General features: G+C 40.3%; 1 protein-coding gene across 1 annotated transcript in view; it reads right to left on the reverse strand.

Annotated features, from left to right (window-relative positions):
* Nucleotides 1-8,933: 8,933 nt before the first annotated feature.
* The window catches only part of LOC136885570 (myotubularin-related protein 9), a 121,152-nt gene continuing 107,656 nt past the window's right edge, over nt 8,934-22,429 (reverse strand). The window contains exons 11-12 of the mRNA XM_067158218.2: nt 20,794-20,963; nt 8,934-17,187 (exon numbers count right to left, since the gene is read on the reverse strand). Coding sequence (XP_067014319.1) covers nt 16,948-17,187; nt 20,794-20,963 — 410 coding nt within the window. The 3' untranslated portion in view covers nt 8,934-16,947. The remainder of the gene's footprint in view (nt 17,188-20,793; nt 20,964-22,429) is intronic.

Consider the following 22,429-nt stretch of genomic DNA (forward strand, 5'->3'; position numbering starts at 1 on the left):
AGATGTACCAATCATTCAGCCCCACGTTGGGCGCCAATTGTAACATGTTGATGATAATACTAAATAAATGATGAATAAAATCATGAATAAAATATATAAATAAAATTACTCAAAAACTTAATAAAATTAATAAGCATAATTAACCGAAATGTCCGTAGTATGGGCGCCAGAGTTCACCAGAATGGATCCCTCGAATTTAGATAAGAGCATGATAAACTGTATATCCCAGGGCGTGTACATAATGCTGCGTACTGGTACATCTGCTGCAGGCCTTACCTAACCTCCTGAAAATGACTAATTAGGTAGGAACTGCACCTAGGTTTATCAATAACACTGATTCTAAAATAGCTAACTATATTCTGAACAAATTCCGTGCATGAGCACCTCATCAACATACAACATTATACATATAATACACACATAAAATATTGCTGGAAGACTCCATATTTACAACAATAATAATGATGAAAATCGTGGGAAAACGAAAGCGAGAACTAAGCTACCATTTGTAGATGGTCCGATGAACAATGTACATGTATGAAGATAAACACCCTTCACTGTCTCTATATCAATTCGATTTACCGATTCTCATAATCGGCAGTTATCACATCACACAGATACTGTACCTTGTACTACAGTGTTCACATATTTTAACACTTGTTGTAAAGATATATGCACACGTCTGTCGATCCTCAACATATAAATTTATGGAAAGTCTGAGATAGCTTTCACCAACATATAATGCTAGGCCGCCACAAGTGCTACAATACTTAATGCGCAAGCACTCTCTACAATCAGCCACTTTCCACAAACATAACACGACTACGCTCCACGAACGTTTTAAGTCCAGTTCATTGCTGCCGTGTCACTCCAGTACCGTGTATCAGCACCACTTCCTTCCCGTACAGTGCGTCAGTTGTAGTTGTAGTTGTAGTTATCTTCCTTCTCGTTCCTATACAATCACCTCTACAATCACCTTTACAATCTCTCCTTACAATCCTAATCTCTTACAATGTCTCATACAATGTCTCATACAATTCTCTAGTTGCCGCCGTATGACCAACCTTTATAGACATCAACATCCCCCTCCACTCAGATGATACGTCTGGATTGGTGCTTGCCAGCCAATCATGGGTGGTCCTCTTCTCAAGCCCAAGCCCTGAACTACTTCTTCCTCCCAAGACAATAACAAACACTCGGGAGTTTTCATGAATCACCAAACTTTCCCTGGTACAACAACAAGCTCATCTCATCAGGCTGGGATATATACATGACTCATACGAACTTCCCGACGACCACAACAAATACATCTCATAAGACACTGGGATATTCATATGACTCATTGAAATTACCAGAGTTATTAAAGCAATGTTTTCCCACTCGTGCAAAACAAATTACTCATACCTACATATGTGGATATCTTCCAGCTTACCCATATAAATGGCAAAGTATACAAATAAATACTGATAATAATAATAATAATAATAATAATAATAATAATAATAATAATAATAATAAATCGAATACTGACAATAATATCTATAACTTCTACATATAATTCGGGGGTGTGATATATGTACTATCACAGTATTATAAATTTGCTCATTCAGGACAAATATTTCAGATTCCCTATGGGAATCAACATCTATATCATCTGAAGGCCAAGCAGGCATCAATTTTTAGTGATGAGACAAAGTCTCTTAGTGCATTGGCACTGCCGGTGGCTCCAGTTAGCCTACGCAGTGGCCTCCACGGTATGCACTAGCCAGCGTATTGGTAGGTGTGCTAGGTACCAACTGACGAGCCCACCCTAGCACACGAGGGCAAAACGCTGGCAACCAAGAATGAGCTAGCTGGAAAAAAATTTATAATGTCCAATAACGGACCATTTATATTGGTATTATAAATTTGCTCATTCAGGACAAATATTTCAGATTCCCTATGGGAATCAACATCTATATCATCTGATGGCCAAGCAGGCATCAATTTTTAGTGATGAGACAAAGTCTCTTAGTGCATTGGCACTGCTGGTGGCTCCAGGTAGCCAACGCAGTGGCCTCCACGGTATGCACTAGCCAGCGTATTGGTAGGTGTGCTAGGTACCAACTGACGAGCCCACCCTAGCACACGAGGGCGAAACGCTGGCAACCAAGAATGAGCTAGCTGGAAAAATTTATAATGTCCAATAACGGACCATTTATATTGGTATTATAAATTTGCTCATTCAGGACAAATATTTCAGATTCCCTATGGGAATCAACATCTATATCATCTGATGGCCAAGCAGGCATCAATTTTTAGTGATGAGACAAAGTCTCTTAGTGCATTGGCACTGCCGGTGGCTCCAGTTAGCCTGCGCAGTGGCCTCCACGGTATGCACTAGCCAGCGTATTGGTAGGTGTGCTAGGTACCAACTGACGAGCCCACCCTAGCACACGAGGGCGAAACGCTGGCAACCAAGAATGAGCTAGCTGGAAAAATTTATAATGTCCAATAATGGACCATTTATATTGGTATTATAAATTTGCTCATTCAGGACAAATATTTCAGATTCCCTATGGGAATCAACATCTATATCATCTGATGGCCAAGCAGGCATCAATTTTTAGTGATGAGACAAAGTCTCTTAGTGCATTGGCACTGCCGGTGGCTCCAGTTAGCCTACGCAGTGGCCTCCACGGTATGCACTAGCCAGCGTATTGGTAGGTGTGCTAGGTACCAACTGACGAGCCCACCCTAGCACACGAGGGCAAAACGCTGGCAACCAAGAATGAGCTAGCTGGAAAAAAATTTATAATGTCCAATAACGGACCATTTATATTGGTATTATAAATTTGCTCATTCAGGACAAATATTTCAGATTCCCTATGGGAATGAACATCTATATCATCTGATGGCCAAGCAGGCATCAATTTTTAGTGATGAGACAAAGTCTCTTAGTGCATTGGCACTGCCGGTGGCTCCAGTTAGCCAACGCAGTGGCCTCCACGGTATGCACTAGCCAGCGTATTGGTAGGTGTGCTAGGTACCAACTGACGAGCCCACCCTAGCACACGAGGGCGAAACGCTGGCAACCAAGAATGAGCTAGCTGGAAAAATTTATAATGTCCAATAACGGACCATTTATATTGGTATTATAAATTTGCTCATTCAGGACAAATATTTCAGATTCCCTATGGGAATCAACATCTATATCATCTGATGGCCAAGCAGCCATCAATTTTTAGTGATGAGACAAAGTCTCTTAGTGCATTGGCACTGCCGGTGGCTCCAGTTAGCCTACGCAGTGGCCTCCACGGTATGCACTAGCCAGCGTATTGGTAGGTGTGCTAGGTACCAACTGACGAGCCCACCCTAGCACACGAGGGCGAAACGCTGGCAACCAAGAATGAGCTAGCTGGAAAAATTTATAATGTCCAATAACGGACCATTTATATTGGTATTATAAATTTGCTCATTCAGGACAAATATTTCAGATTCCCTATGGGAATCAACATCTATATCATCTGATGGCCAAGCAGGCATCAATTTTTAGTGATGAGACAAAGTCTCTTAGTGCATTGGCACTGCCGGTGGCTCCAGTTAGCCTACGCAGTGGCCTCCACGGTATGCACTAGCCAGCGTATTGGTAGGTGTGCTAGGTACCAACTGACGAGCCCACCCTAGCACACGAGGGCGAAACGCTGGCAACCAAGAATGAGCTAGCTGGAAAAATTTATAATGTCCAATAACGGACCATTTATATTGGTATTATAAATTTGCTCATTCAGGACAAATATTTCAGATTCCCTATGGGAATCAACATCTATATCATCTGATGGCCAAGCAGGCATCAATTTTTAGTGATGAGACAAAGTCTCTTAGTGCATTGGCACTGCCGGTGGCTCCAGTTAGCCTACGCAGTGGCCTCCACGGTATGCACTAGCCAGCGTATTGGTAGGTGTGCTAGGTACCAACTGACGAGCCCACCCTAGCACACGAGGGCGAAACGCTGGCAACCAAGAATGAGCTAGCTGGAAAAATTTATAATGTCCAATAACGGACCATTTATATTGGTATTATAAATTTGCTCATTCAGGACAAATATTTCAGATTCCCTATGGGAATCAACATCTATATCATCTGATGGCCAAGCAGGCATCAATTTTTAGTGATGAGACAAAGTCTCTTAGTGCATTGGCACTGCCGGTGGCTCCAGTTAGCCTACGCAGTGGCCTCCACGGTATGCACTAGCCAGCGTATTGGTAGGTGTGCTAGGTACCAACTGACGAGCCCACCCTAGCACACGAGGGCAAAACGCTGGCAACCAAGAATGAGCTAGCTGGAAAAAAATTTATAATGTCCAATAACGGACCATTTATATTGGTATTATAAATTTGCTCATTCAGGACAAATATTTCAGATTCCCTATGGGAATCAACATCTATATCATCTGATGGCCAAGCAGGCATCAATTTTTAGTGATGAGACAAAGTTTCTTAGTGCATTGGCACTGCCGGTGGCTCCAGTTAGCCAACGCAGTGGCCTCCACGGTATGCACTAGCCAGCGTATTGGTAGGTGTGCTAGGTACCAACTGACGAGCCCACCCTAGCACACGAGGGCGAAACGCTGGCAACCAAGAATGAGCTAGCTGGAAAAATTTATAATGTCCAATAACGGACCATTTATATTGGTATTATAAATTTGCTCATTCAGGACAAATATTTCAGATTCCCTATGGGAATCAACATCTATATCATCTGATGGCCAAGCAGCCATCAATTTTTAGTGATGAGATAAAGTCTCTTAGTGCATTGGCACTGCCGGTGGCTCCAGTTAGCCTACGCAGTGGCCTCCACGGTATGCACTAGCCAGCGTATTGGTAGGTGTGCTAGGTACCAACTGACGAGCCCACCCTAGCACACGAGGGCGAAACGCTGGCAACCAAGAATGAGCTAGCTGGAAAAATTTATAATGTCCAATAACGGACCATTTATATTGGTATTATAAATTTGCTCATTCAGGACAAATATTTCAGATTCCCTATGGGAATCAACATCTATATCATCTGATGGCCAAGCAGGCATCAATTTTTAGTGAAGAGACAAAGTCTCTTAGTGCATTGGCACTGCCGGTGGCTCCAGTCAGCCTACGCAGTGGCCTCCACGGTATGCACTAGCCAGCGTATTGGTAGGTGTGCTAGGTACCAACTGACGAGCCCACCCTAGCACACGAGGGCGAAACGCTGGCAACCAAGAATGAGCTAGCTGGAAAAATTTATAATGTCCAATAACGGACCATTTATATTGGTATTATAAATTTGCTCATTCAGGACAAATATTTCAGATTCCCTATGGGAATCAACATCTATATCATCTGATGGCCAAGCAGGCATCAATTTTTAGTGATGAGACAAAGTCTCTTAGTGCATTGGCACTGCCGGTGGCTCCAGTTAGCCTACGCAGTGGCCTCCACGGTATGCACTAGCCAGCGTATTGGTAGGTGTGCTAGGTACCAACTGACGAGCTCACCCTAGCACACGAGGGCAAAACGCTGGCAACCAAGAATGAGCTAGCTGGAAAAAAATTTATAATGTCCAATAACGGACCATTTATATTGGTATTATAAATTTGCTCATTCAGGACAAATATTTCAGATTCCCTATGGGAATCAACATCTATATCATCTGATGGCCAAGCAGGCATCAATTTTTAGTGATGAGACAAAGTCTCTTAGTGCATTGGCACTGCCGGTGGCTCCAGTTAGCCAACGCAGTGGCCTCCACGGTATGCACTAGCCAGCGTATTGGTAGGTGTGCTAGGTACCAACTGACGAGCCCACCCTAGCACACGAGGGCGAAACGCTGGCAACCAAGAATGAGCTAGCTGGAAAAATTTATAATGTCCAATAACGGACCATTTATATTGGTATTATAAATTTGCTCATTCAGGACAAATATTTCAGATTCCCTATGGGAATTAACATCTATATCATCTGATGGCCAAGCAGGCATCAATTTTTAGTGATGAGACAAAGTCTCTTAGTGCATTGGCACTGCCGGTGGCTCCAGTTAGCCTACGCAGTGGCCTCCACGGTATGCACTAGCCAGCGTATTGGTAGGTGTGCTAGGTACCAACTGACGAGCCCACCCTAGCACACGAGGGCGAAACGCTGGCAACCAAGAATGAGCTAGCTGGAAAAATTTATAATGTCCAATAACGGACCATTTATATTGGTATTATAAATTTGCTCATTCAGGACAAATATTTCAGATTCCCTACGGGAATCAACATCTATATCATCTGATGGCCAAGCAGGCATCAATTTTTAGTGATGAGACCAAGTCTCTTAGTGCATTGGCACTGCCGGTGGCTCCAGTTAGCCTACGCAGTGGCCTCCACGGTATGCACTAGCCAGCGTATTGGTAGGTGTGCTAGGTACCAACTGACGAGCCCACCCTAGCACACGAGGGCGAAACGCTGGCAACCAAGAATGAGCTAGCTGGAAAAATTTATAATGTCCAATAACGGACCATTTATATTGGTATTATAAATTTGCTCATTCAGGACAAATATTTCAGATTCCCTATGGGAATCAACATCTATATCATCTGATGGCCAAGCAGGCATCAATTTTTAGTGATGAGACAAAGTCTCTTAGTGCATTGGCACTGCTGGTGGCTCCAGTTAGCCTACGCAGTGGCCTCCACGGTATGCACTAGCCAGCGTATTGGTAGGTGTGCTAGGTACCAACTGACGAGCCCACCCTAGCACACGAGGGCGAAACGCTGGCAACCAAGAATGAGCTAGCTGGAAAAATTTATAATGTCCAATAACGGACCATTTATATTGGTATTATAAATTTGCTCATTCAGGACAAATATTTCAGATTCCCTATGGGATTCAACATCTATATCATCTGATGGCCAAGCAGGCATCAATTTTTAGTGATGAGACAAAGTCTCTTAGTGCATTGGCACTGCCGGTGGCTCCAGTTAGCCTACGCAGTGGCCTCCACGGTATGCACTAGCCAGCGTATTGGTAGGTGTGCTAGGTACCAACTGACGAGCCCACCCTAGCACACGAGGGCGAAACGCTGGCAACCAAGAATGAGCTAGCTGGAAAAATTTATAATGTCCAATAACGGACCATTTATATTGGTATTATAAATTTGCTCATTCAGGACAAATATTTCAGATTCCCTATGGGAATCAACATCTATATCATCTGATGGCCAAGCAGGCATCAATTTTTAGTGATGAGACAAAGTCTCTTAGTGCATTGGCACTGCCGGTGGCTCCAGTTAGCCTACGCAGTGGCCTCCACGGTATGCACTAGCCAGCGTATTGGTAGGTGTGCTAGGTACCAACTGACGAGCCCACCCTAGCACACGAGGGCGAAACGCTGGCAACCAAGAATGAGCTAGCTGGAAAAAAATTTATAATGTCCAATAACGGACCATTTATATTGGTATTATACATTTGCTCATTCAGGACAAATATTTCAGATTCCCTATGGGAATCAACATCTATATCAACAGTGATCAAAGCCGGTACCGCTTATAATCAAATAGTAATGTAACATTACATATCTAATTCTACTTGTATTGAAAAGGCTGAACCATTATATAACTTCTTTCAATTTAATTGTGATGCTTGCCAGGTCAAAAACGTACATGCTGCTTGAAAGGTCAAGAACTATGCGTGCGGCTCCCATACTGCAGGTTACGTCTCGGAGACTAAATGATGATGCTTGTTGTTTAAAGAGGCCTAACATCGAGGTCATCAGCCCCTAATGGTATGAAATGAGATGAAATGGAATGTCAAATTAAAAGTCCAAAATCTTCCACTGACCAGAATTCAAAACGTGAGGACGAAGAACGAATGGATGGATATGAATTTAAAACAATCAGTGGATCCGAGCCGCATTGTCTCGTATTCACAGAAACTGACGTGAAAAAATAGTATTACTGACCAAGGGGCTGCGTCTATAACAAAATATCGATTCGATGATGCTTTTAGTCTAAAGGGGTCCAAAATCCAAGTAGAACCATGGTATTTGTCATGTTGCGGTACTAATCAAAAGTAGCGTAGACTCACGGCATTCCACACAGTATGGTACTGCTCACAGGTAATGAAATTCGCACATGGAATACACACCTATGGTGTTTCGCACATTGCGGCGCCATTTAGAGGCAACGCAAACCTATGATGTTCATCACATACATGTACGAACACAGGGACCCGCAATGTCCTGTGTTGTTCCTCATATGGTGGGTACTAATCATAGGCAAGCCAGAACCAAGGTGTCGCTCCTAAAGTGGTACTAATCACAGGTACGGTAGAAGCCGGCAATGCACTTTGTTGCTACTAATCACAAACCTACGAGTATTTGATACCTAACATAGTGGTACTACGCACAAGTAAAAGCGACCCATGGTGTTTCCCGCATGGTGGTACTAATCACAAGTAGTTTCATGGTTCTAATACAATCATTCCTTGGTTGCTCCTTTTAGTTGCCTCTTACGACAGGCAGGAGATACCGTTGATGTATTCTTTGTCTGCATCCCCCACCCGCAGGGGGTTGTGTTTGGTCCACGTGAGGTATTTTATTTCCCTCAAGTATGCTGGCAAGCCAGTTAGGACCCTCCTATCCTCCACCTGGGACGCACCACATGGGAGTATCACCTCTCCCCCTGCTATGCCAGCGTAGTAGCTTCGTGGTCGGAGACTAAAAAAAATTGCCGCTTCAATGGTCGTAATTTATATGAGAGATCTTGTATGTATGAGAAAGAGATAATGTACTTCTGAATCCACAGAAATAATGTTTTTGTTTTCTTTTATAGTCCACTGGAACTTTCTGGATGGGCCTCGCAGGATGCTGGGCTTTAATGGGGTTAATGTTATTGGTAAGTGGGAGGGGGTTGATAGTTACAAACACCACAAAATTTGGACAAATAAAACATTTATTTACTTAAAAGTATGGTACATTAATTTAGTCAACATTTACCTAAGCATATTCTTTACAGGAGTGTATGATCCACGTATCACACAACAATATAACAATAAATATTTAAGCACCAGAAAGAGTAGTAGTTTTCACAAAATATGCATAGAATTGAAAAGAACTAGACTTATTAGAACTTCAAATATGAACTCGTGTGTGGGCTAACAAGGGATGCAATAAGAGTTCTTTTTCCAGTTTACTGTTGGTACCAGTAATAAACTACAATCGAAGCAACCCTTGTACTTTCAACTCTGTTCAATTCATTTCACTTCACCCTTAAATGTTGAAAATAATTTCTCAGCAGATAAAGTAGGAGTCCCCCATACTACAAAAAATGTAAAATTAAGCTACTTCCTCAATTGGGCCAAAAGTTGAAGGGCTACAGGGCTCGGAAGGGTTTCAAATTGTGTCATGGATAGCTCTATCAAATTTAAAAAAAATCATATTTCGAAAATCACCTCCGGCCTAAATGCAGTTATGGATAAACAGCGTAAAATTGCTTGTTTCTTTACTTGTTTTCTTTTTTATTCAAATCCTAGCCAAATGAACCTATTTACAAAATACTTTCTGTAATGCGTTCCTTTGTTCAATACCCTCAGCACTTTTATGATTTTTTTAAAACGTCCACATTGAATGTAGTTATAAGGGCTCAAGTGAAACTGTGCATTGACTCACATTAGTGCTCATACTGATAGAAAAAGGCAAACTGCTAATCTAATCGACTGGATAACGATGATTAAGGAAAGGCATGCCATTTTTAGTTGCTTGCCTGAGAGGCTAGAACAATGGATTTTTTTAAGCTCTTTAATTTCATCTTATTTGTATAGTAATTCATTTGTTTATGATAGCAGCTGCTCTTGGTTTTATAAACAGAGAAATCTATCCTTCATATCAGAGGACCACAAGGAGGAATATCTCACTGAATTTTAAAACTTGCATATTATTTAAATTTCAAATGGACATTTTGTTTTAGAGATACAGTTTATTTTTATTAATCTGATTATTTAAAATACCATGTAACTAAAAACCTTAATACATTCATTAGAATTTCAATTGAAAATTACCTTTAATATTACTAATCCAAGACCACGTTCAACAAATTTGTATCAGACAACTTCAAATATTAAGCTGTAATAATTTTAAATTTTATCTTAATTTTGTAAATATTTTTTGCAGGATGAAAAGTAATTGTCTTAGCATAATGATACCTGTCCGGCCCCGCGGTGTAGGGGGCAACGCGTCTGCCTGTCACCCGGCGGCCTCGGGTTCGATTCCCGGCTGGGTCAGGGGTTTTTAGTTGTAAATGATTAATATCCCCTGGTCTGGGGACTGGGTGTTTGTGTCGTCCTTAATGTTCCTTTCCTCACATTCAACACTCTACACTTCCTCCATTCCAATTACACACAGGTTCGTATCACATGGTGCAAGTACGGGCAAAAGATCTAGGTCGACGCCCTGAACAAATAGCATTAAAATTTAAAAACAATTATACCTGAAATTTTATACGGGTATTTTAATAATGTTAATTGCTTTATGCTTTTTTTCGGAGACGCCTAAGTGCCGGAATTTAGTCCAGCAGCAGTTCTTTTTTGGTGCCAGTAAATCTACAGACATGAGGCTGACGTATCTGAGCACCTTCAAATACCATCAGACTGAGCCAGGATCGAACCTGCCAAGTTGGGGTCAGAAGGCCAGCGCCTCAACGATTTGAATTTAGACAAAAAAACTGATTCATGGACAACATTTTGAATATATAAAAATGAATGCAGTTTTGAGAAATATTCATTTTTATCTGTTGCAATAAATGTCTGTTCCTTACCTGAAGTATTAAAATGCTCCTGTTTTCTAAGTCTTATCTTCCTGCTTTTCTTAGCGGCTTCAGTTACGTGGTTCTCTCGACAAAAAGCAAATACTTTATTGTGTTTTTGACCAATTTTTTCCAAAAACTCAGTCAAATGTTCCTTTGCTGTTGTTGTGGTCTGTAAAGTGGGAATTAGTTTTAGAGAAATAGTTTGTTTTTATTAATCTGATTATTAAAAATACCAGTAATCAAAGAGCCTCAACATACATTAGAATTTCAATTGAAAATATATCTTTTATATTACAAATCCCAGGCCACACTGAATTTCATCTCATTCAGGAACAGTAATATTGTTGTTCTCCGATTCAGAGTACAGTGAAGTTGGAAAAGAAGTTCGACTGTTCCTGCTAAAAAAAAAAAGTTTCACAATGTAACAGAGAACCGAATCATAAGGTTTTGTTTTTGAAGAGAACCAATTTGTTCATCCACAGGCTACAAAGCAACTAACGTTATTTACTTGTGTATATTTTGCCGTTGCATATATCACACAACTTAAGTTTTGTTATGGAATTAAGGGAGAAAAATTATACCTCGTATATCTTGCTTAGGTTGGCCTGCAGGTGTCAATATAAATTGCGATAAGAATACTTCTTGTTACAGCAAGAATATGCACAAAGTCAAGGAGTCTCGCCTGATTTGAATAATAATACCTCAGCTACTGTTTGGAAGCAATTTAATCCAACACATTTAGGGTGCCTGCATTTCAATTTTGATGTTTCATTTTGCTATACCATAAGGGAAAGAAAACTGGATTGGATCTCTCTGATGGGTTATCTACGGCCGAGTTTTAATTAATATTGTTGGGCAAACACTAAATGTGTCACTGGAGATCTTTTACACGCTGATATTACACTATGTGGAGTGTTGAATGGATATTTTTCTCCCCTCAAAAATTCTTAATACCTCTGCCGGGTTTCAACCCGCCATCTTCAGATCCGGAGGCTGATTCTCTAGTACTGATCCATAGTGGGAGCTATCTTGCTGGGATGGTGGTGGTGGTGATTTTTGTTTTAAGAGAAAGTACACCTAGGCAACCATCCTCTATTAACACTAATCAGAGAGAAAAAATGGAAAGGATCTGACACTTCGAAAAATAAAGGTATCAGTTAAAGAAAGACAAGGGCCTCAAAGGGCATGAAAAATAAGAGACTCTGTAGGCCTCCATATGTAATACCGTCAGGGTCGGAAAAGAACAAGAGTTGACCAAGGGAGGTCGGATAGGATAGGTGAAAGCGAGGAGCCTGACACAAGTAAGTGGAAGCAATACCAGGACTCAGCTAAGGGCCTCGTGTTCGCCAGAGACGCTGAGGCCCCTTTTAGTCGCCTCTTACGACAGACAGGATTGTATTAATAATATTACAGCACTTCACCTACAGCGCAAAGACGTTTTCAATCGCAGGAAATGGTGCGGCTTGATCCACAAGTGGACCCTACAACTGTAGGATGATGGTGATGATGATGATGATGATGAAGAAGAGTTTCAGGAAGACAGTGCAAGGTATATGCGAGTAAATACAATATTCTTCTTCTTCTTCTTCTTCTTCTTCTTCTGGGTGTAGGAAAAATGTGGTCCAATGATAACAGGCTATTATGAAGGGGTACAGGACAGCTAAAATCAAGGATAGAAACCAACATCTTGAATTGAAATTTCATCCAAATTCAAATGAGGCAAGTAATGTAATATAGACGAGGTCTGTGGCCCAAATGCTTTGGAAGCCCCTCCTCCCCACAACGTCTTAAACCACAATTAGGTTGCGAAACCCACCTTTTCAGTGTCTAAGGTTCATGAAACGTCATGATCTGGAAATACAAATCGAACAGATACCAAGCATAAAGACCACTGAGACTTCTGGGGTATGATAACTGGCAGTACAATCTTCTTGACTACAACATGCGTGCATGAGGTATTCTTCTTTTTAAAGCTATGTGAACTACAGGTCCTTCTTGCTGCTACGGTTTAATTTTGGTAATGTTCAAAATGGAATAAAAACTATACAAACTTAACACTAATCACATGTATGAGCGAATGACGAACACTGTGGCATAACAACGTATCAGAAGAACAATTACATTTCCCAGACTACAACGATGCAATGCTGGGGAATCCTAGGTGTTCTGTAAATATTTAGTCACTAAAACACACATAAATTAAATGCAACAACATTTAGAGTTCAATATTTTAACAGACTCATTGATTTATACGGTACAAGGAAGTTCTGGGCAAAAGATCTTTTTAATGAGAATTAAGATTCCTCGTATACAAATTATATTTAATAATTCTGTAATGTTTTTATATAGTTTTCTTTACACTTTTGCAGTAGTCATCATAAACTATATCTCATTATAACTGGACTAAAAAAGAAACCATCACTTATGTCCCCTTGGTTTTACTGGGTCACTTCCTGAATTTATTTTTAGTATTATTCATTACTGATGTGTTTCCTTTATTTGGCTATCTTGGTACTTAGTTCTCTTTTCCTTCATCTTCTTGAGCCACCTTCTTGCAGAAGGCTGGCGACTATCCGGGAGCAATTTTCGTATCAGGGCTGTTATGCATCAGGAGTAGACTTTGGATTTTAGGCAGAAAGCTATTTTGTCCCTGAAGAGGCAACTTAAAATTAAGTTGTATTTACACATATCACGAGTTTTCTTACAAATTGTAAGAAGTTGTGTTGATTATTCTCCTATTCAATACTCAATATTACATCCAATTAAGATGAAATTTTAGAAAATTTCATCTTGAATGCAAAAAAAAATCAACACAAAGCGTTGGAAACTGAAACAACGCCTTGGTCAGGTTTAGCAAGCACGAGGCCAAGTGTACTGAGTGTATGTAGTTACTCTCAGCACCGTTCGAAACTGTCTGCCACGCCGCTAAGGCGCTGGTTCTGTTTCTAACGACTCGTCAGCTTTACTCCCTGGAATTGTACATGCGCGCATACACTCTCAAGTACATTTGCCTCATGCTTGCTAAACCTGACCAAAGCGTTGTTTCAGTTCCCAATGCTTTGTGTTGATTTTTGTTTTCGAGTTCTGCGCTAGTATATTATTGCTAATGCAATCAAGTTGGAGGTTTAAATGTTTTAATATGGGTAGTGAAAGTATAATAGAACAATTATTAAACACTAGTTGTTAATTTTCTGTACTTTAGTTTTGCATTATTATATTATTACAGTATATAAAATGTTACAATAGTGAAGAGACTGAAATGGCCAAGGTATGTATTTCACCTTAGAAAGAAAATTGTAATTCTCTGCAGATTTTCTCTTTTTTTTTCTCCGCGCCTTTCTATAGCATTAATCCATTTTGTGATCTGAATAATCTGGTAAAAGAAATAGGAGGGAGGGGGGGGAGGGACAAATGTGCGGGCTTTAATACTTAATCCATTAATTTTATATATAACAACGGCAGAACTTCTGGTACAGGAAATGCTACTAATTATTTATCAAATTTGTTTTTCTTTCTCTTATTTTTTCAATTTTTATAAATACTACTTTCTTTGTTATTTATTCACAAATTCTATTATTTCTTCTTCTTCTTTTATGATCACATAGGATCACTTTAGTCAGTCCGTCGTTCAGGTCTCTTTGAAGGGATTGTTCGGGCTTTGCGGTCCTCCCAGTACTTCTTCAGACGCTCCGATCTTCGTGCCCTTTCCTCAGTTGAAAATGTGCGTGTTGTTGGTTTGTTTTGTGTAAGGGTAAAGCGGAGGTTTGTATTCTTGAGTTTTGTATTCAATTTTAACTTATTTGTGGTGTCTTCTGTTGTAAGGCCTATTTCCTTCAGATCCTCTCTTACTTCTCTGATCCATTTACATCCTGTTGTGGTATTTTTTGAGACGAGATTGTGTTGTACTAGTTGTTTCAGAAGTCTTGAATCCTGCATCCTCATGATATGTCCAAAGAATCCCAGTCTCCTCTTACGCATAGTATCTGTAATGGGTTATAGCTCTTTGTTCACGACTTTGTTAGGTATTAACCGCCACTGTCCATCTTTCTGGTATTTTTTGTTGATGCACGTTCTTCCAATCCTCCTTTCAATTTTCTGAAGTCTGTCAGTCTTTGATTGTTTATTCAGGTAAAAGAGTGTTTCTGCTGCATATGTAGCTTCTGGTTTTATAACTGTGTTGTAGTGTTTTATTTTTGTATTTATTGATAGACATTTCTTTTTGTAGATATCCCATGTTAACTTTTGTGCTTTAGCTAATCTATTTGTTCTTATTTGGATTGAGATTTTTCATTTAGGTTATGTGTTATTACTTCTCTCCAAGATATTTAAATTGAGTTACTATTTTGATTTTATTACCATTTATGGCGACTTCTTTTAGTTGTGTTGGTTTTTGCGGCATAATTTCTGTTTTCTCAAATGATATTTTGAGGCCAATTTTATTTGCAATGTTTTGAAGTTCCGATATCTGGGTTTTTGCTTCTTTCATGTCCACTGCTAGTAATGCTAAATCATCAGCAAAACCCAGGCAATTTGTTTTGATTTTTCGGCCAATCTTTATTTTGGGGGGACATTTCCTAAACCATTCCCTCATTACCATTTCTAGAGCACAGTTAAATAATAGTGGTGAGAGCCCATCTCCCTGCCGTAGCCCAGTTTTAATTTCAAATGTCTCTGATGTTTTATCCCTAAACTTCACTTTTGATTTGGTGTTGGTGAGAGTCAATTTTATCATGTTTATTAATTTGGGGTGTAGTCCAAGGTGTCTTAAAATTTTAAACAGAGATTCTCTATGGATGCAATCATAAGCTTTCTTGAAATCTACAAATGTCATCACCATATCTCTGTTTCTTTTCCTGTTATAGTCCATTATCAATTTAAGACTCATGATCTGATCAGGACAGCTCCTCCAGGGTCTGAAACCTCCTTGATATTCTCCTAGCTCTTTCTCAAGTGGTAAACTTATCCTATTAAGGATGATTATTGAAAATATTTTGTATGTTATGTCTAGGAGCGAGATTCCCCTGTAGTTATTAGGGTCGGTTTTATCTCCTTTTTTGTGCAGTGGATGAATGAGGGCTGTTGTCCAGTGTTCTGTTAGTTCTTCTTTAATCCAGATTTCTGCAAAGGTCTGATCTTCTCCTGGCGCTTTGTAGTTTTTTAATTTATTCAGAGCTTGGTAGACTTCCTTTATTGTGGGGGGGGATTGATGTTCTCTGGTGATGTTTTTATCGGGGTGTTGGTGTCCAAATGAAGGAGTTCTGTAGGTTCCTCACAATTTAAAAGCTTGTTGAAATGTTTAGTCAGAATTTCTGCTTTGTCTTTATTGTTATGGGCCAGCTTACCATCTTCATCCTTCATCAGTAGGGTCGGGGGTTCATATTTTTGGAACTGCTTTCTGAAGGTTTTGTAGTAGTCCCTTGATTGAGTTTTATTGAATTGTTCTTCAATTAACTGCAGGGTGTCCTTATGATGTTGTCTTTTTATTCTTCTTAAGACTTGGGTAGTTTCTTTTCTCTGTTTTACTAGCTTTTGATAGGATATTTCTGTTATTTATAATGTACATTATGTTGTATAAAATCACTTGTAGAAGGAACATGTCTCTGTTGGTAGTGTATGTTTAAATAAATACAGCGCTTTTCTCCTGGGACACACTGTATGTCAAAGTGACCCTGTAGGAAGTGGCACCAAAAGGACATAAAGTACAGTTTCTATTACCGGTTGTATTGGTAAAAAGTATGACTTTCATCGTAATGAAAGTGAAACAAGTGAAGCTTCAGAAAATTATGGTGACACACTGCACATAGAATACCATGCTTATATATGAATCTGCAACACAAAAGGAATTAAAAATCTGTGACGTCTCTTGCTTGACAGAGCCACATTTGTTTGATCGTTTCCAACGATTTTTATTCACATAGAATACCTCAGACTATGAAATTCTAGGAATCAATAAATAAATAAATATTTATGTATGATCTGACAGTCTAACTGAGCTAACTTTGGTTCTGTTTACAAGTTGCTGCGCCGGCCCACTGTAATTTTCCTTATTACCTCGAGATATTTGGTACAGGAACCATGCCGATGCTCAGACATTTCTCGGGCAGTTCCTGTTTATACCATCGCAGGCAGCAAGCACCGGCGCACCGTACCTCTCAGGCAACCTCTGCGGACACTGGGGGCGGGAGGACTTCTTGGGGTTGGGGTAGCATGGAAGGGGTGAGGATGCCGGCCTCTATCGCCTCCTTCTCCAGGTCGGCCAGCTGACGACGGAGCCTCGTGGCTTTCAGGCGCAGCTCCTTGTCATGCTCGCGCAGTTCGGTGATGGTCCGCCAAGCTTCCTGCTGTGGGGTCTGATCTACTACCCAGCGGAGATAGAGCTCCGACCACAGAGTCTGTAGGACAAAGGAAACAGAAATTTGTATAAGACATTTGTTTACTATAGCTCAGACTATAATGAAGAGCAGTGAGCAAAACATTCAAAATTAAAATATATGACAAAAATAAAGCCAAAAATTATGTGTGGAAGTGAAATATGTCCATGTCAGAAATGGATATTATAATGATACATGTCTGGGAAAGAAAGATATTGAGATGCGTCTATGGACCAGTAGAGGAGGAAGGAATTTGGAGACATCTCCGTCCACGGATCCATGGTCAGAGCGTGGGGAACAATTCCTAAACCTCTTGTGGGATTATCTTGGACTCAACTGGACATGACTTCCAATATCACTAACTGTGTAATACAAGATTCAATAACCATACTCCAAAATCTCTATGGTGAGATTGGGCATGGCAAGAGGCCTTAACATGCTCCTCTGAAACGTTATAATTAATGCTACTAGCTTTACGTCCCACTAACTACTTTTACTGTTTTCGGAGACGCCGAGGTGCCGGAATTTTGTCCCGCAGGAGTTCTTTTACGTGCCAGTAAATCTACCAACACGAGGCTGACATATTTGAGCACCTTCAAATATCACCGGACTGAGCCAGGATCGAACCTGCCAAGTTGGGGTCAGAAGGCCAGCGCCTCAACCGTCTGAACCACTCAGCCCAGCCTGAAATGTTATAAAGACCAGCTTAAGAAGACTACGAATAGCACCAACATAAATGCTAACACCTGGGCAACAACTGCACAAAACCGTGTTCTCTGGCGCAAAGGTACTGCAGAAGGTGTCTCACTGTTTGAGCAGGCAAGTCGCAGACAAGAAATTGAAACCCACGAAAAGCGGAAACTACGTCAGATCCAACCGCGTCCTCCACCCACCTTTTTTTTTTTTTTTTTTTTTTTTGCTAGCTGCTTTACATCACACTGACACAGATAGGTCTTATGGCAACGATGGGACAGGGAAGGGCTAGGAGTGGGAGGGAAGCAGCCATGGCCTCAATTAAGGTACAGCCCTAGCATTTGCCTGGTGTGAAAATGGGAAATCACGGAACACCAGGCTTGATCAATCATCAGCGACATCATTTACAGAGCCAACAGTCTGGCCGGGTTTGATCTATCCTCTACAATGTGCCCCTCTGACACAACTATCAAACACTTTTCTTAAAGATCTGGACAAGTTCTGTAAAAAAATACTGATGCTGCCAGATGATACTCCAAATTCGATGCTGTATAGTGCCAGAAAGGTCACAGGGATGGGAATAATCTGTGCAGAATGAGAAGGCAGTATACAGCATTGCAATATTTGTAATCGCTTACTCCATGTTCAGGACGTTCATCTACCATACGTAAGGAAGTTACCCGAAGAACAAGATATGGCACTCCACAGACTTGACATACAAAAAGAAAGTCTTCCTTCGAAGATTGATGGAAGAAAACATGAAATTATGAGAAATCGATCCTTTCAATGGTGGTGCCAGCTACAACATAAAGGAAAGGGAGTAGTGTTATATTCAAACTGCCCGAAAGCAAACTCCTGGATGACTCATAAATCACCTCTGTCCTCTTCTGAATACATAAACGCAGTGAAGAGTCGTGCAACCACACCGCAGTCAGGTCAGTTCCTGGTAGGTCATTCAACACAACCCGCTGCCGCCAAAATGGCTGCAACGAGACAGAAACCCTTGGACATGTATTGGGATTCTGCTGGAGCACTGAGCTAATGCACAACCATCGCCACCATCATGTAAGAATGTCGATTGCTCAAGGCTTGAGACAGCATGGACGGGAGGTGCACGAGGAGGTTCACTGCGTCTCTACCGATGACGCTAATCGGAGGGCTGACATCATAGCCATCAAGAGAAAGGACATTAAAGCAATGGTCTTAGATCCCACTATTCGCTTTGAAAGAGACCTAAATCAGGCTCGGAATGTGGACCTAGAAAGGCAAGCTATTTATGTTCCGTGCTTGCCTTACCTGTCATTCAAGTACAAAATACCTATCGATCAGTGGATTGTCAGAGGCCTGCTATTCTTAGCAAGAGGCACCTTCCCTAATCCGACATAGAGTTTCCTTCAAAATTTGAATTTTCCATTCTGCGAGTTAGAAAAAACAGTAATACAGATAGCGAGAGATTCTCTGCAAGTCATTCATTTCCATCACTACCTGAGAACATTCCTCCCCCACTAACCCTGGAAAAAAGATGATAACAGCATTAACGATTAATTTTTTATGTTTTGATATTTTAAAACTCCATTGAAATTGAAACTGTATTCTGGATCCAAATGGTCACCCTCATTGGAGGACAGATGATTTATTTCTTTAATAAATCTCTCTCTCTCTCTCTCTCTCTCGAAACATAAACTCCCATTGCATTTTTTTTCTTTGCGTTTAAGCCATCTGCGGACCACGGTGCTTGTGTTCTAGCTGTGTTTTTGTCGTCGTCTGCCCCTTTTAGCATACTGGATTGTGTTCTTAGTGGCCTCTTGAGCCTTCCTGTTGGCCCAGTATCCCTTCATTTTCTCGCTGAATTCTTTCCTGCACTCCTCTGACCAATTCCCGGCTCCTTTGTGGCTAGCTGATGTAAGGGATGTTAGGAAAGGTTTAGTTTTGACCATTAAACGGTATGCATTTCTGTCAGTAATGGCGGCTTGATTAATATTAAGCTCTGCAAGATCTTTGTCCACTTGTTTGGTCCAGGGGAATCCAGTAGCTTTGCCTTTGTTAGCAACCTTGAAGATCTTAGGGGATAATCTATTAGGATCCATTCTGTGTAGGTGTCCATAGAAAGTCAGACGTTTTCTCCTGATGGCATCTATGAGGTTTTCTTGATGCTGGTAGAGCTCATTGTTGGGTTTGTACCATCCCCTTCCATCTGGTAGGATCCTTGGCCCTGTTATTCTTCTCAGGAATTTCCGTTCTTGCACGTCCAGGGCTCTCAGTGGGGTCTTTTTAGTTAGGGATAGGCATTCTGGTGCGTAGAAGACTGATGGTCTGACTATTGCATTCTAGTGTCTCAGTTTTACATTCTTTGAGGCATACAGTTTTCTGCAGGCATGGTAGGCCTGGTCTAATTTGATTCTCCTTTGTTCAAGAGCCATCGTTTCACTTAGGTCCTCCAATATCCACTCTCCGAGGTACTTCACATTTTTAACTCTCTTGATGTGTTTTGTATCACTGCCCATTGCATTTGTTGATTGTATTTTATCTCAGAATTTTTATGTAACACTGTTTTTGTTATATATCTTCCTTCTTTATGAGATTTTAGCTGATGATCTCTAGGCTAGGTCGAAACATGCCCTAGGTAGTTCTTTTAAACAACTATGTAACTTTTTAAAGAGACCATTTACTTAATGGCAGAAGTGTATTGAACAGGTGGACTTTATATAATTAAATTCTTTTAGAATTTCACCTTAGATATTTGAAGTCAATACGGAACCGGAATGAAGTTCATTACTTGTAATAACCAGAAGAATTAATCAAACACGATTAAAATCTCCAACCAGGTTGGGAATTGAACCCAGGACTCTCTGTACCAAAGGCCTCAATGCTGACCATTCAGCCAAGGAGTCAAACATTGGGAGAACTTGAATTATTTGTCACAAAATATCTTACCAGGCTCATGGGTGCAACAGATGGCCATATGACCCGGTTATTAGGATCATACATGGGGTTGAGGAATGACTGCAGTACGTCCGGTCGGTTCAGATACGACCACAGGCTGACTGTACGATCTGCTAACTTCAGTCGCACACGGTCTGCTTCACATGTGCCCAGGAATGTACCTGTAATGACAAGAGGCTAGTGTGAGAATGAAGTGCGAAATAATAAACTCTTCACCAGTGGTATAAGCCAGAAATAATTAATCTAAAAATAAATAAAAGTTAGTAAATATAATTATCGGTCACATTGAAAATATATCAGCATTTCTAGTGATCAAAGAATAAACACTTGGTGTAAATAACAGGATTTAGCTGGGCTGGTATTAAGGACAGTATTAAGGACAGGAATGAGAAGACTCAATTCCTTCCAGTCGTAACCACATTAAGTTAGTGTTGTTACCACTTCCTTATATCTCTACTTTGGTTGTTTAATGAATTTTTGAAATTTGTATCGATTACCTTTATTAGAAAAAATTAAAAAAGCAATAAGCTAAAAATGGTTCCACCTATTCAATACTTTATTAACCCTCAACTTGTGAGGTGAGGTCTCAGTGAATGCTGATGTATCTTAGTTACACATAGCCACACCTAATCAAACGACTAACTTATAATTGCTTGCATTGGTTCTTACATTCATCTAATATGGGTTAAAAATGCAAATATTTCATAACATCAAAGCGTACATCTATTACCCTTACCATAACTCCTGATAGAGAATGGCAGAATCTTTCCTGTGATAATCAGTTTTAATTTCTGATTAAGGATCCTTTATAAAATATCATTATACAACTAATATTTAGGAACAAATACATGTGACTGACAGAGTAAGACGAGTTAAACAAAGTAACTTACATCATTTTGTTAAAAATCACAGCATGTAAAGCACGTGTAACATTTTACGCCACAAACTTCTTATACTTTTGTGTCCTGCTCCTTTTCACAAATGCTCACTCGACCATTTACATATATGTTTCTTCTGTAGTATGCTCTAAAATGAATATTATCCTTGCTATTCGCAGCCTCATTTTCTTCTTCTCCCCCTTCTGCACCATCACTGATGCGACTTATCACTTTCCGAAATATTTTCACTCTTTGTAATAAAGAAATCTTCAGAGTCAATTTCAGTGTCACTTATATCCTCCTCAACCAATGATGGTACAGTGCTTTCACGCTTTCAAATCCACAAACTCCTATGCGAGTTAATCGAGAAGGTCCCCCCCCACACGCATGCATGAACAATGTGAAACGTAACCACTGAGGTGCGGTCTGTGATACCACTCAAAAATTTTACTACGCAATCAACTGCACATGTCAACAGCTACAGCAACACAGAGCTGTGTAGTAACGCAAGTTCACACGCTAGGAAGGTAGACGAAAGAAAAGACGGGAGTTAAAGACAAAAGGGGATAAAATAAAACTTGAAAAGTTTTCCACGGTCTGTGTGTCCACACCTCACAAATTAAGGGTTAATATAAGAACTACATTAAATTGGGACTAGCTTTGATCTTCCCATGCGATCATCTTCAGCCAAAAATTATACAAAATTGACAAGGTGTGATATAGAAACATATGAATGTTAAAATAAGGTT

The sequence above is a fragment of the Anabrus simplex genome, chromosome 14 (assembly GCF_040414725.1).
Source record: "Anabrus simplex isolate iqAnaSimp1 chromosome 14, ASM4041472v1, whole genome shotgun sequence".
NCBI lineage: Eukaryota > Metazoa > Arthropoda > Insecta > Orthoptera > Tettigoniidae > Anabrus > Anabrus simplex.